The sequence below is a fragment of the Neomonachus schauinslandi genome, chromosome 3, assembly GCF_002201575.2.
Source record: "Neomonachus schauinslandi chromosome 3, ASM220157v2, whole genome shotgun sequence".
Classification (NCBI taxonomy): Eukaryota; Metazoa; Chordata; class Mammalia; order Carnivora; family Phocidae; genus Neomonachus; species Neomonachus schauinslandi.
The window spans coordinates 167,240,920-167,256,651 of NC_058405.1; the positions used below are offsets into that span (position 1 = coordinate 167,240,920).

General features: G+C 36.6%; 1 protein-coding gene across 1 annotated transcript in view; it reads left to right on the forward strand.

Annotated features, from left to right (window-relative positions):
• The window catches only part of CPS1 (carbamoyl-phosphate synthase 1), a 123,499-nt gene that overhangs the window by 13,485 nt on the left and 94,282 nt on the right, over nucleotides 1–15,732 (forward strand). Inside the window, exons 2-5 of the mRNA XM_021702784.1 lie at nucleotides 8,528–8,637; nucleotides 12,397–12,541; nucleotides 13,615–13,704; nucleotides 15,621–15,677. Coding sequence (XP_021558459.1) covers nucleotides 8,528–8,637; nucleotides 12,397–12,541; nucleotides 13,615–13,704; nucleotides 15,621–15,677 — 402 coding nt within the window. The remainder of the gene's footprint in view (nucleotides 1–8,527; nucleotides 8,638–12,396; nucleotides 12,542–13,614; nucleotides 13,705–15,620; nucleotides 15,678–15,732) is intronic.

The window sequence follows — 15,732 nt, forward strand, 5'->3', positions numbered from 1 at the left end:
AGAAGAAGGTAGCAAGAGGGGAAGAATGAAGGGGGGGAAATCGGAGGGGTAGACGAACCATGAGAGATGATGGACTCTGAAAAACAAACTGAGGGTTCTAGAGGGGAGGGGGGTAGGAGGATGGGTTAGCCTGGTGATGGGTATTGAGGAGGGCACATTCTGCATGGAGCACTGGGTGTTGTGCACAAACAATGAATCATGGAACACTACATCTAAAACTAATGATGTAATGTATGGGGATAATATAAGAATAAAAAAAAAAAAAAGAAGAGCTGAGCCAGTCTTGCTCAATTCCATTTCCCAAAGTCACCAATCATTCCTCTTACTTTTACTTTGTGGACCAGGGGTTAAATGACCTTTCCAAAGTCTCTGAAAGTTAACTTCATGGGCCAACGTATGAATTCAGGGAGGTATAAAATGTTTTCTCCAATCACCCACTATGTGCCAGACATTGTGTTATATGCTAGTGAGGCTGTGTTGGAAAGACAAGGCAGGCTCTCTGTCCTTGATGTTGTCTGGGGTTGCCTATAATCTTATTGGAGAAATTGGTCATATACTTGGATATGGGGCAGTAAATAATAAGCGCCAATTTTTGTTTGGCCTTAACTTGGAAAGGGACAAGTCTTCTACTGCTTGTTTGGTTAATGCACAAGGATGATCAAACTTGGGTTTCTAACAAGTGGTAGAGTTCAGGTAGGTAGAAAGAAGGGAGGGCAGGGATGAGGGTGAGAACTTGGGCATACCTGAGTCATTATGGCTCTTCAAGGCTTGTTTTTCTGACAAAGTCTCCAAAGGCATCTGTAGAGTTGACCTTTAATACACAACAATTAATCACATTTATAAAACCAAAACCAAAACTAAGCAAACAAAAAACAAACCAAAAAACCAGTGAAATCCATATTTTACCAGGAAGGGTGGGGGGCGGGGAGAGAGAAAGCAAAACGGTGAAAGGTGGGAGAGATGGTCAAAATTGCTCTCTCCAATCCAACTGCATTTATATTACTCTCCTTCCCTTCCACAGACCACAGTTTCATTCATTCATTCATTCATTTAAATTCAATTAATTAACATGTAATGTATTATTTGTTTCAGAGGTAGAGTTCAGTGACTCATCAGTCTTATATAATACCCAGTACTCATTACATCAGTCTTACATAATACCCAGTGCTCATTACATCAAATGCTCACCCCCTTCCCCTTCAGCAACCCTCAGTTTGTTTCCTATAATTAAGACTCTCCTATGGTTTGTCTCTCTTTCTGACTTTGTCTTGTTTTATTTTTTTCTCTCTTCCTCTATGATCCTCTTGTTTTGTTTCTTAAATTCCACATACGAGTGAGATCATATGATAATCACAGAACACAGTTTTAAATAGTCCCTAATAGATAGGGCTGTACACAGATTGGTATGGATGGGGTCAGGGTAGAAGAAGTAACTGACCATAGTCTATGAATTTTTTTTCTCCTGAAACACTTGCTTTTCTCCAGAAATCTACCCCCTCTATGCTTAAAATAATTCCTTACCTTGTTAGATGGAAAATTATACTTACTCTTATCCTGAAGTGTCTATATATATTTATATATTTATAATGCATAGTTATTTCATCTTTCAAATCTGTGATCTAAGCATTTGGCAAACCCAATGTGATTGACCTTATTGAAATGAGATTTCCAGATAGACGCTTCTTGTTCTGCTGTCCCTTGTGCTAAGGTTCCTCTCCTTGTTATCTTTAGGGGACTATGCTTGTTTGGGGTGGTAAAGGATATTGAGTGGAGAAAAGGGATTGATTTACATTCCATTAATAAAAGCAGTTTAAATATCTCTTAACTGCTAAGCTGAAGATGGGTACAGATATGACCCAAAATTTCTTTGTTATATCTCAGCATTTTATTGTCATTTTGGTTGAGTCAATATGAATAAAAGCAACTAACAACAACAACAACATTTAACTAGTCTTTTGACTTTGAGGCACTAAAATCTAAAATTCGATAGTGAATTAAAAGTTAAATTTTTTATTGGCTATAATCTTGAGATTTGAAGAATATTCTTATAATTTCATATGCATTTAATTAGTGATGAAGAATTACACTAATGAAAATGAGTGCTCAGTTGAAATTAAGCCACTAAGTGGATCCTGCCACACATGGAACTTAATTTTCCTGAAGGTTTTACTGAGAAAAGTTATTGGAATACTAGTTAAAGACCCAGAGGGGAAAAAGTAAAATGAAGAACTATAAGGACATGTAAAAAGAATTGAAACTGTTCATCCCAGGTCAACAACAAAAACAGCAACAACAACAAAAGCAAAGGAAAAATCCAAAGTAGCCATCTGCAAATAATGCTCATATAAGTATTCACATTTTGGAGAAGAGTTGTTCTCCATGTCTAGTGAGCGCAAACCAGACTAAAATCCTTCATAATTCTACCACGCAGGGGTCAGATTAAACTCACTTTGGAATATATTGTAGGCTTACATTGCTCTACAATGATTGACAAAGAGGTAGGCAGCAGCAGTCAGTTAGACTCCAATTTCGACTTGAGCAAGGTGGGTAATAATACATGTTTATTCACCTAACTCTGGTGATCAAGAAGTAAACAGCTTTCAGTGTACAAAATAAGTTTTGATCCCTTTGAGTTCACCTTACCTTAGATCTTTCACTTGAATCTGCTGTGGCAAACTCGTATTTTTAATACCCAAGAATAATATGAGAAATGTAAAATAATTTTCCTCAAGATTCATTTGTATAAATTACCTTAAAATTCAATAGAATAAAACAGAATTTTCTTTTTTCTTTTTTTTATTATGTTATGTTAATCACCATACATTACATCATTAGTTTTTGATGTAGTGTTCCATGATTCGTTGTTTGCATATAACACCTATGCTCCATGCAATACATGCCCTCCTTAATACCCATCACTGGGCTAATCCATCCCCTCACCCCCTTCCCCTCTAGAACCCTCAGTTTGTTTCTCAGAGTCCATAGTCTCTCATGGTTCGTCTCCCCCTCTGATTCCCCCCCTTCATTTTTCCCTTCCTGCTATCTTCTTTTTTTTTTTTTTAACATATAATGTATTAGTTGTTTCAGAGGTACAGGTCCGTGATGCAACAGTCTTACACAATTCACAGCGTTCACCATAGCACATACCCTCCCCAATGTCTATTTTCTTCCCCTACCCCTGTATTTTTAGAATATACTGGGTAAGGAGAGCTTTCTCATTCTTTGTCTCTGTTTGCAAAGTGAAATAGGGAATGAAACAGTTTGTTAAGTAATTCAAGCACCGTCAGCCTCTTTCATGTGAAATGTCTAGTAAATTGATATAAATGATCTTTTGTTTCAAGTTATCATGATATTTGTCTTACCTCTGCACAACATGTATTTGTACTCTTACATATAGCATACTCAATATGCATATGCTGGTATAACCAGCCACTGATCTTTCCCTTCTTCACCCTTGTCTCCCTCAATGCCACTCATATCTCTTTCCCAACATAGTATCTCCACATTGTGAGACTAAATTAAAGATGTTATAGAAAGGCATTCCTAGTTAAGCATAATGGAAAGACGACTCAAAACAAGTATTTGCTTATTTTTAAATTCATACCTTGAACAAACTAAAAGCTGAATAATAATGATAGAAATAGTAATGATTTCCGGTATTATGTTATTTTCTTCAGATTGACACTCAATGAATCTTTATTCATGCAACAAAAATTGAACAATTGTCTACTCTGTACCGGGCACTGATGTTGGCCCTGGAGGTGCACCAGTGTACAAAGCAGACCTAATACTCTGCCCACATGAAATTTGCTTTCCAGTGGGATAGGCAGGCAAAAATAAGACACCGGATGATACGTTAGGAGGCAATGACTTCTATAAAGGAAGAGCGGATAGAGCACTGGGAGGCACATTATTTTAAATAAGAGGGTCAATGTACATCTCGCCAAGAAGACGGATGACATTTGAGCAGACTTGAAGGCATCTTCTTCTTCTTTTAAAGATTTATTTATTTGAGAGAGAGAGCACAAGTGGGAGGGACAGAGGGAAAGGAAGAGAGAATCTCCAGCACACTCTGCACTGAGCACAAAGCCTGACACAGGGCTTGATCTCATGACCCTGAGATCAAGACTTGAGCCCAAACCAAGAGCCAGACGCTTAACCAACTGAGCCACACAGGTACCCCTTGAAAGAGTCTTTAAATTTTTAACTTTAAATTCAAAATTTGACACGAATTTCTTTCTTAAAATTTAAATTTTTATTACTTAAAGCATAGAAGGAAAAAAAAAGGGTGAATTTTTTATTAAAGAAAAATTTACCAAAGGAAAGGATATTTTATTTATCTTTGTTATCTCCAGGTGCTTCAGTGATATTCTTCTGCAGGTTTCTTCCTTTTACCATTCAGGCACATATCTAGCCCTTTTGCTAAATGGAGGGCCTGGGGGCATTTGCCCATGTATTTCTAGAGCCTAGTGTAGGATTTGGTACATGGTAGGAGCTCAGTGAGTTTTTGACCTGAATGTCTAAGCAGTCTTCTTGGCACATATATTTTTGTTAAACACATAGGGACCATGTCATGATAGAGGTCCTTTACTTAGTAGAATTCGTATTTATGTATCCTTCGGTTACTTTTCCTGACATTGTATGTACAGGCTTCTCTTCCTTAAGGTTTCCTTTGTACTTTCAGCATTCAAAGTATTAAAGGGCTCTGGCAGTAAGCACTTAAATTATCCCTTAATGTTACAATCTAATTCCTAGGCTATGGACCTCTTTCTACTAGAACGAGGCTACTAAAGTATCTTACAATAAGTCACAAGGTGATTTCTTTTGGACTCATTGGAATAAAATAGCATTTGGGGAACTATTAGCTAGAAGAGGGGATTCCAAATACTAGCTCTTTGTTCAGAGTTCCTCTATCAATTCATAGATAAGTCAATTGGCACTCATCATTTTAAACTCATCAGAGGCCCATGTAGTTAAGTGGAATATAAAGGGTACTATAGGCAATAAACAGACGCCTTGTAACAATATAATGTATAGTGAGAAAGAGGATTGGAAGATCTATAAAGGCTGCCAAAAAGAACAAAAAATATAATTAAAGGATCAAAAAGACATATTGAACACAGTCTCAAGGACTATTTCAGGCAACAGTAAATGTCTCCTCAAATATATCTTTAAAAGACTGAAAGCAAAGTAGAAATCTAGTCCCATGGAGAGAGAAAGAAAAATGCCAAATAGAATTGTAGGAACAGGCTAACAAGAATTGGGTTTGCTTATGTTAATTTTTACCTTTCCATAAAATAATTAGATGGTGTCTAACCCAGAAATCAGACAATTTGAAATTCTTAGATAAGAAGAGAAAAGAAAAAAAAAAGTAAAAAAGTAAACATGATATTTTAGGCAGGGATGGCTTAGAGTAGGATAGATAAACTGGTGTAAAGAAAACAGTTGAAATTTGTAGTTCGCACTCGTTTTGCCAGGTAGGTACAGTTATTTTAGGTTCTATCAAAGTTACATATTATTTAGGAAAATGTTTTCTTTCCTCCTTTCATTTTGTGAAAGCATGTAGGTTACACATGACTTCCTCAAGAACAGAAAATAATACTTTTAGGAGAAAATACTTTTTTGACAGTGAATTTTCATTTGGACCAAAGAGCTTCACCTAGTGAAACATGTTAGAGATACCTAGGGAATTTTCCCATTAAAAATATCCCTACTGAGAACGATCACTGTAGACATTTGATTAGCTTGTAACAATCTTTAGCAATACACTGAACATTATCACTCTTAATCCCTAAAATCATCAACCTCTGTCCTAAATTGTAAGTAAACAAGAGTTGGCAAGTTAAAATAAAATGTAAAATAAGAAAATCATGCTATGAGAAGAAATGACATGCAAAGTTGATTTCCTGTATACAGAAGCAGAATTCAGAACTTGTCATCACTCATACTACGTTAATTACATATTGTGGTTTCCTTTGTTCTGAGTAAATCCAAAAGCTTTTTTTTTTAATTTAAATTTAATTTAGTTAACATACACTGTATTATTAATTTCAGGGATAGAATTTAGTGATTCATCAGTTGCAGATAACACCCAGTGCTCATTACATTAAGTGCCCTCCTTAATGCCCATCATCCAGTTACCCCAACACCCCACCCATCTCCTGTCCAGAAACCCTCAGTTTGTTCCCTATAGTTAAGAGTCCCTCTCTATTTTCATCTTATTTTATTTTTCTTCCCTTCCTCTATGTTCATCTGTTTTGTTTCTTAAATTCCAAAAGCTTTTTCAGTTTAGTTGCTGAGAAGATAAACCATAACTACTTAAAGATAAAGTATCAAGCTTGAGATCTCGAACACTAGTTCCAAGGCTATACATAAAACAAAACTATCTCAAAGATTATTTGATAAGCCAAGTAAAGGACAAAATTCTTTTGGTTAACTCTGCCTGTGGACACACACATATGCACTCACACATAGAAACACATATAAAGTGTGCAGTTCAGCACTTTATCCAATCTTTCTCAGAAATATAAATTTGAAATCCATGCATTGTGCCTCCGACTTAAAAAAAAGAACTTTCCTGTTGAGATGAGTATCTTAAACATATCAATTTTAATAGGAAATACTAAATTATTTTGTGTGTAAATATAAGTTCATGTGTATGCATACCTACACATAAACAATATTTAGGCACAGGATATAGTGGTTTAAAGATGATCAAACACTACTTTATACATTAAAGAGCAATCATTCCAATGCCAAGAGATTTGTGTAGTTTGTACCTAAAAGAGGCATTGTATTTCTACAGAGAAGACTACTACAGAAAAATAATCAGGTTTTTCCATGTTAACATTGGAAAAGCTGAGTGCATATTGCAAAGCTAAAGGAGCGTAGTAACAAAGGTCTAGAAATCACTTACTGAGCTTCTGCCGTATACCAAGGTTGGTGTGTGTGTGTGTGTGTGTGTGTGTGTGTGTTTGGTGGGAGTGGGGGTGGATGGCAGGGTATGAAAGGATTAGGCACTGAGTCCAGTCCTAAAAATGTGAGAGAAAGAAAGTAGAGAATTCCTATGTTTCTCTTTAATGGCTGCACTTAATCTTTGTAGAAAGAAGAGCACACTGATCTCCCTTACTCCAACAATTTCAACTCCTGGCCGAATGTATTTCATATCCCTACCCATTCACCCTAACCCCTGAATATTCTAAAGGAAATGTCAGATATCATAGTATTTTTTTTTAAATTTATTTATTTGACAGAGAGATAGAGAGCACAAGTAGGCAGAGTGGCAGGCAGAGAGAAAGAGAGAAGCAGGCTCTCTGCTGAACAGGGAGCCCGATGCGGGGCTTGATCCCAGGACTCTGGGATCATGACCTGAGCCGAAGGCAGCCTGTTAACTGACTGAGCCACCCAGGCGCCCCATATCATAGTATTTTATCCTTAAGTATTTCACTATATATCTTTTTTAAAAAGGACTTTAAATATAAGCACAATGCCATCTTCAATCTTAAAAAATTTCACCAAAAATTAATAAAATTTCCTCAATTCTTGCAGAGATGTTTTTCTTTATAGTTATTTTTAAAGACCATATTCCACTTATTTTGCCCTGTAGTTTTTGCAGAGTCTATATTTTGCCTCCCAAAGTGTAGTTTAACATATTTCTCTCTTCCCTGACTTTTATGGAAATTGAGATTTGACCTATATTGTTTCAACAATAGAATTTAGTGTATTTTTGAAGAGTGGCTGATGCCTGCTTCTTAGAGAAGTTTCTCTCATTGTCCCTCTTCTTAGCCAAGAATTTTATAGAAGCTGTTCAAAGATTAGTATGGTGAAGTAATCAAATTCAGAATGCCTCGTACTCTAAAGAGAGAACCAGGCATGGATATAATTAACTCTACTAAAAAATATAATGTGATCTATTTTTAGATGTTTCATAGTACTTGCTTTTGTATCAGTATTAATAGAGTGATAAAGTTTCAACTTCTTTATGATCATAAAGCTGGTGTGGAGGGGCAGCCCTTGGGACAACTCCATCAAACACAAGAGCTCTCTGGAACACCATTTGATGGATAATCTTTAAGATTCCTTCTAGCTCTAAACTTCAGAGTGATGATGAGCTGTATGGTACAATACACAATGTTTTTGCAAACTCATGAACTTTCCTTAAAGCTATACTTGAGCAAAGCTATGGAATATTAAGGGGGAAAAGATAGACACACAGCATTTCAGCTCAACTGAAGTATTTCTGGATTGTCAATAATTCTACAAGTAGACTTAGAATAGACAATGTATCAACATGCTTCGGTTCCTCTTTCAAGCAAAACAAAATAAAACACCTGTCCGTGACAAGAGCCATACATCTGAAGAAAAGTGACAAGGAGCAGGGCAGAAACTCCAAATATAGGCAATATGGTTTCATCATATATACTAGACATTTATTTAATGAGTTTGTGTATTGTATCTTTGGACAGTTTTCAACTAGTTGTGCCTCATATTTTGTATTCTGCTAAGACTCACGCATCTGTTTCTTTAGGCACAGACAGCACACATTGTCCTGGAAGATGGAACTAAGATGAAAGGTTACTCCTTTGGCCATCCATCCTCTGTCGCTGGTGAAGTGGTTTTTAACACTGGCCTGGGAGGGTGAGTAATGCTCGTGCTCCAAGGTTTTCTTCTTCCACTGTGTAGAGGAATAGCTAGATGATCTTACTCACGGTGGGAAGCTGAAATCATCACATCATAATAAGACTACATATTGTCCTGACATTGCACTGTGCTTGTAAGTAGTCTATTCCAGCATAGATACAAACTCCTCCCTGCTGTGGTAAATGGAAGAGAACTTGGACACTGGTATTCCCCTGAAAATAAAGCATAACATTAATTCTAGAAACCTAGAGCCCGAGGACGCAGGTCATAGGAGATTACTAAATGGTTTCTGTCAGGGAAGGTATGGATCTGATTAAGGTAAAAATTGGAGCAAGGAAAAGGATGGATAGCACACTCCAGTGCCATCCCTTTAGTGAAGTTAAGAATCAACCTTGCACATCTGATATGAAGTACCATAAAGAGCTGAGAAAGTTCTTAGGTATTCTGTATAATTTCACACAAGAGTAAGAAAGGTGAAATAACAGAGCCAATTATTGTCTTAAAGTAATCAAAGAGAGAGCAGGTTCATAGATCTGATATTTTCAAAATTTATCAATTGAGACCCAACTCAGTGTTTAAGATCTGCTAATAGATGTACAGCAACAAAGATCAGAGCTGCTGCAGAAATCACGTAGCTGTTCTTATCAACCAACAAATGTTTGTTCACTGGGAACCAGGAGGCTGAAGTTCTGGTCTAATTTTCAATGATAACGGATTATGCGATATTGAGAAAATCACTTAACCTTTCTGAATCCTAGTTTCCACTATAAAAATGAGGGACCTGGATTAGACGGTAATTTATAGCTGGGATTAAAAATACCTATGAGTCCTTTAAAAAATATGACTGGATCGTTTCAAGAGGTTTCCATTAGAGATTCAATGGACTAAACTTCTTTAGAGTATTTGATAAATTCTTTAGGAAAATTCAGTTAACCTTATAAAGACAAGGAGATGTTGGGTTAACTGATATTGAAGTTATCGACTGACCAAACTTCCATTATATTATTAATATACATTCTTCTCTAAACTCTTGGCTCTCTGTTTGAAACGAACAATATTAGGTGGGTTTTAAAATAGTTCCACTGGTGAGAACATTAAATTACTGCTTGTGAAAGCTGTTTACAAAGTTTTGCTTCACCAGGCAATTATTTAAGCTTTTCGACAGCATTAATTACTAGCTCTGTTAATATACCTGCCGACAAACAACTGTTTAATATAGATCAGAATGATGGAGGGCACTAGAGTTTTCTTCTCTGTGATGGATTATGGGTAATAAATCTTGTCACATCACAAAAGTCAAACAGGGCCTGATGGATTAATTTGCTTCTAACACTGCAGTTCTCTAGGACAAGCTGTATTTATTCATTTACCGGAGAGAGTATTATAAGCATATGTTTAAAGGGAATGGTTAGTTCTTTTATGGAGAGAAAGGGAAGTAAAATTAAATTAATTAAAGATTTTTTTTTAAAGATTTTATTTATTTGACAGAGACACAGCAAGAGAGGGGACACAAGCAGGGGGAGTGGGAGAGGGAGAAGCAGGCTTCCCGCGGAGCAGGGAGCCCGATGCGGGGCTCGATCCCAGGACCCTGGGATCATGACCTGAGCCGAAGGCAGACGCTTAACGACTGAGCCACCCAGGCGCCCCCAAAGATGTTTTTGATGTAGGAAAAGGCATTCATTAATATTCATTCCACAGACCCTATTTTCCATTGAGAATTGTTGCTTTCATTCATTGTATGGCTCACCCAATAAGGTGGTTGATAATTAAAGGGGTTATTTTGTTTTTCATTTTCAAGAAATGCACTTATATTGTGTGTAAGCCTTGGTTAAAAAATTATCAGTTCCTGACAGGTGAGAGGCATCTGAGAAATTAGCTGATGGAGGTGTGGATAAATATTACAGCACTCTAGTCACCTCAGGGGTTGCTGAGCTGAAAGACTAAGTGTTTTGTTGACAAAGGTAGTTCTGGGAGGAGTTTGTCTGGATGGGGTTGAAGAATTTATGTTGTCTACTGCCTGAGTTGAACTTTATTGGTTTCAAGGTTGTTGATTCTGTCCCCCTCAGCACCTAAATTCATTATCAGTAGTAATCCATAAGAAAGATTTGGTTGAACTCTTTCTGCGGAAAGTGAAAATGTGAGCGGGGGGGTAGGGGCATAAGGGGGTGGGGGGATATCTCATTTGCACTGTATACCAGTGCATGGAATAGTTAAAGATAACTCCTGGTATTTACTGGAATAATGTTTCTTAATATTAAGAATAAGAGTGATATATATGCATACATATATATATCATAAAATTGAGAATATATGTGTTTTTAACTTTAAAATGAAGACCTAATGCATTTCTCCCTAATTCTACATCAGTACTTTAAAATAGTTATTTGGAATCTTTTTTTTTTTAAAGATTTTTAGTTATTTATTTGTCAGAGAGAGAGAGAGAGAGAGATCACAAGCAGGGGGAGCAGCAGAGGGAAAGGGAGAAGCAGGCTCCTCACTGAGCAAGGAGCCCGATGTGGGACTTGATCCCAGGACCCTGGGATCATGACCTGAGCCAAAGGCAAATGCTTAGCAATTGAGCCACCCAGGCATCCCTGGAATCTTTTGATTTAGAAGTCAGAAGTGCTTCAGGTCAATTTTTGTGGGATTGACTTTTTTTTCTAAGTGGATAACTCTCAAACTTATATACTTCTTTAATAAATTTATAAACTTATATACTTCTTTCTAAAGCTATTTTAAAAATCAACTATATTGAGTAATTCTTTCATAGAATATATGTATTCTTATTTTTCCCCTTCTCCAGACTTTAAAATAAAAACCTATGGCCTTTATGTTATTGGGTGATTCTGCCACAAAAATTAACTCAGTCATTTTAAATGTTGAATGAAGTTTAATAAACATAGACACCAATGCAGTCACCAGTGGTGTAATCAGGATACTCTTCAGTTTCCTAAAAGATATTTTAAAAAAACTTAAAATTTTTTAACAATTAATATTTTGGTGAAACTGGCAGCCCTCAATAGTAAATATCAGTTTGGATTCCTGTCTGGTAGGCAAGGGGAAACTTCAGGATACCTGAAAACTTTAAATAGAGCAATCTTTTAGAAAATCAGTCTCTATGAAGGAATTTTTTAAGGAATTAAAAAGTTTAAGAAGTTGAGGGAATGGAAATTATATGAGAATATGCCTTAGTACTTATGAGTCAGTTTAAGTTAAAAGCAGAATCAGACCCGTAAGTACGGAGAACAAACTGACGGTTGCCAGAGGGAAGGGTGAGGGAGGGATGGACAAGATGGGGAAAGGGAGTGGAAAGTACAGGCTTCCAGTTATGGAATGAATAAGTCACAGGAATAAAGAGCACCACAGAGGAAATATGGTGATACTGTAATAATAGTCTTGTATCATGACAGTGGGGAGCTACACTTGTGGTGAACTGAGCATAACATACAGAGAAGTTGAATCACTGTGTTGTATACCTAAAACTAATGGAACATTGTGTGTCAGCTACACTCAAATGAAAAAAAAATTTTTTTAGAAGTCAGTTTGTCTTTTCATATCCGTCATATGATGGGATACGTTTTCATATTCTATCATAAAATTTCTTTAGATTTGCTAAAATCTAGACACAGCCTTATAAGATTTTAATCTCATGTTCTCTCATTTTCAAGGATTCAATAATTAAGAGCACATATGTAGATTGTAGTTTTGTAGTTACATACATTTTTTTGTTGGTAATATTTTGGCATCTTTACTCAGGTACCCGGAAGCTCTTACTGACCCTGCCTACAAGGGACAGATTCTCACCATGGCCAATCCCATTATTGGGAATGGTGGAGTCCCTGACACCGCTGCACTGGATGAGCTGGGACTTAGCAAATATTTGGAGTCTGATGGAATTAAGGTAGTGCCAGTGATGACTATTTAAAAAGTCTCAATTTGGGGCACCTGGCTGGCTCCGTTGCTGGAGCATGAGACCCTTGATCTCACGGTTGTGAGTTTGAGCCCCACGTTGGGCATGAAGCCTACTTAAAAAAATGAATGAAAAGTCTCAATTGGAGGGGGGAATAGTTGATTTATTTTTAAGAATCTAGGATGGGCAAAGTTTCTCCTCAATACTGTAATACAACCCATTAAATTTGTGCTCTCAACCTTATTCCTACGTATTATGAGAAGAATTTTTAACATGACATTATTTTGAATTTCATTTTTCATGGCACTTTGCATTTGTTTTTAATGCCTTGGATGAAACTTGGCTTAATTTGGAAAGATGTTGTTATAAGTCTAAATGACAAGTATGCTACAAGAAATGGTGATGAATTACCTTTTAAAAGGTCTTTAGTAATCAACTCTGTATCAACTATTTGCCTTTTAATCTTACCTTATTTAGAGGATGAATAAAAGATAGCTTCTATGCCAGTCTAAAAGTAAACACATTAAAATTTCCTAATCAAGATAAATTTGGATAGTATTAGGAATGTGGACCATATAAACAATTAAAAAATGTATACTCCAAATTCATCACTCTATTTTTTTTCCACTCTATTTTTGAATGTCTTGGACTGAACATGTAGCTTAATTCTATTTCTCACAATTTTCCCAATATATCTCAGTCTCCTTTAAATGTAGATTAAAAATTATTTATTCTTCACATACATTAAACAATTAATTATTAATTAGATTATTGGTAAATGCCATGGAGGAAAAGTACCAGAGTGCTGAGATGGGGGACCTAGCTTAGTCACAGGATTTGGCAAATGGGGTAAGACTATTCCTTGACATAGTAATTAAGGTAACAGTGATATATTTTAAGAGAAAAATGTTGATCATCTTCTTTCTTCAAGTCTCCAGAATTTTGAGCCTTGAATCAGTGGATATAATAAAGCTTTTTTTTTTCAAAATTGCAAATGGACTCGTAAGACAAGTCACAAGAGTTGGATAATATTTTGTGGTCACCCCAACTCCCTGTCTTTCTAGGTTGCAGGTTTGCTGGTGCTGAATTATAGCAATGACTATCACCACTGGCTGGCTACCAAGAGTCTCGGGCAGTGGCTACAGGAAGAAAAGGTGAGAAATATGCAGGCTGACCTGTCTGGACCAATTCTCTTCTAAACACCGAGGGCCACATATTTTTAGTTTAATCTGTTAGGTGGCACTCACACAGGCTTGGTAGCATTTCTCTTTGGGGAAAAGACCTAGAGACATCTTAGAATTTTTTATTTTCTTGAACCACTTAATTTTCCCATCCCCTTATATCCACGATTGTGATATGTAACTTGAATCATGGGTTCACGGACCAGCTTTACCATTGACGAGCTGTGTGATTTTGTGCAGATCATGTAATCATACCATATTTTCTAAATCCTTAACTCTTATGAGGATAAACAGATTGCAATTAAGTTTCTTTTGGCTTAAACATTAGGACTCTATGACACATAATTAGATATAATCTTATTTGAAGTAGTAATTGAAGAGGGTTATAAACCTTATCTTATACTTTCCTTAGTTTAAGTATTATTTTTCTAATCAAATAAGAGGATTTCCTGGTTTGAATGTCAGAGGTACTTTAAGTTAAGGGACCTGCTATATTTGGCTTCATTTCCAGTGTTGCTGGTGTTTTCTGTTGCCGCGGAGCCTCTAACTGATAGAATATTATTCTAAGAAAGCTCTGCCACACCAGTGAGCATCTACCTATTGGGGCTAAATGTTGCTCCTTTCTGACAAATCAAGAAATCTTGATTTTGGCTTCCTAGGTTTCATACTTTCTAAATTTTAAAGGGAAGAAGGCCTCTATATCATCTCCTGAATCATTACTACTTCATTCTCAACCATTATCCGAATTTACCTCCATTACCTAGACAGCTAATTTTTGTAATGGTCATTTAGGAGACCTTCACTTTAATGTTTCCTTTGTGTCACTAGGCAACGGGTATTACGGCTGCTCTGGGTCAGAACCAATGATCCGAGTATAAACTTAATCCATGACTTGTTAGTTTGTTTTTAAAATGCGCTTTGAATTTTCTTTCATGATCACAGACACATAGAGCAGAAGAGGGTCTAAGATAGGGGCCTCTGGGGTGGCTCAATTTGTTAAACATCTGCCTTTAGCTGAGGTCATGACCCCAGGGTCCTAGGATTGAGTCCCAGGTCAGGCTCCATTCTCAGCAGGGAGTCTGCTTCTCCCTCTGTCCCTCCCCCCACTCATTCTCTCAATCTCTCTCTCTCTCTCTCTCTCTCTCAGTCTCTCTCAAATAAATACGTAAAATATTAAAAAAAAAAAAGAGGGTGTAAGATAGTAACGAGTTCACCTACTTCTGTGTACGGGTGAGGTAAGACTCCTTGCTCAAGCATCACTCAGATAAATGGTAGAAAAAAGAAATTAGAACCTGTTTTGTTGCTTCCTAACTCATTGTCCTTTTATTTTACCACATCTGTCTCTATCCAAACTACTCAAAGAAAGGAAAACAAACGGTGGTATTGCCTGATTTCCTAATCAGTTGGGCAAATCTTATCACAGCCTGACTACTTAACAAGCATCCTCAGAAAAATGTGTTGAGTGTCTAATAGGTAGCCAGAACATTTGGCTCAAAGTGTGGATTTGCATATTATTTACATATCATTGCTTATGAAATTCACAAATTCCATTATTTATATATATAAAAATACATGTAATATATATAAATATGTAACATTACCTATTTAACATCTTGTGTAAAAAGAAACAAAACTGTAGCAGAAGACTGATGCTCAGAATCTCTCATCTTTTATTCTGAGGCAGGGCCTGGGTATTAAGAGTCCTGTTCCCAACTGGAACAGCAATTTACCGTGTTCTGACAACACAGTCACCCTGGGTCAGAGAAAAGGAGTAGGGAAATTATTTACTGCTCAAGAAGATAGATGATGCTAAGTTTATAACTTGAAAACAATATGCTGTATCTAATTTCCTCCAATTTCACTGTCACAACAAATTTTTTTTCTTATAGGTCCCTGCAATTTATGGAGTGGATACAAGAATGCTGACCAAAATAATTCGGGATAAGGTATGATCATCATCTTTAGCCACCTCTGTTTCTCTCTCCCTCCCTCCCTCCCTCA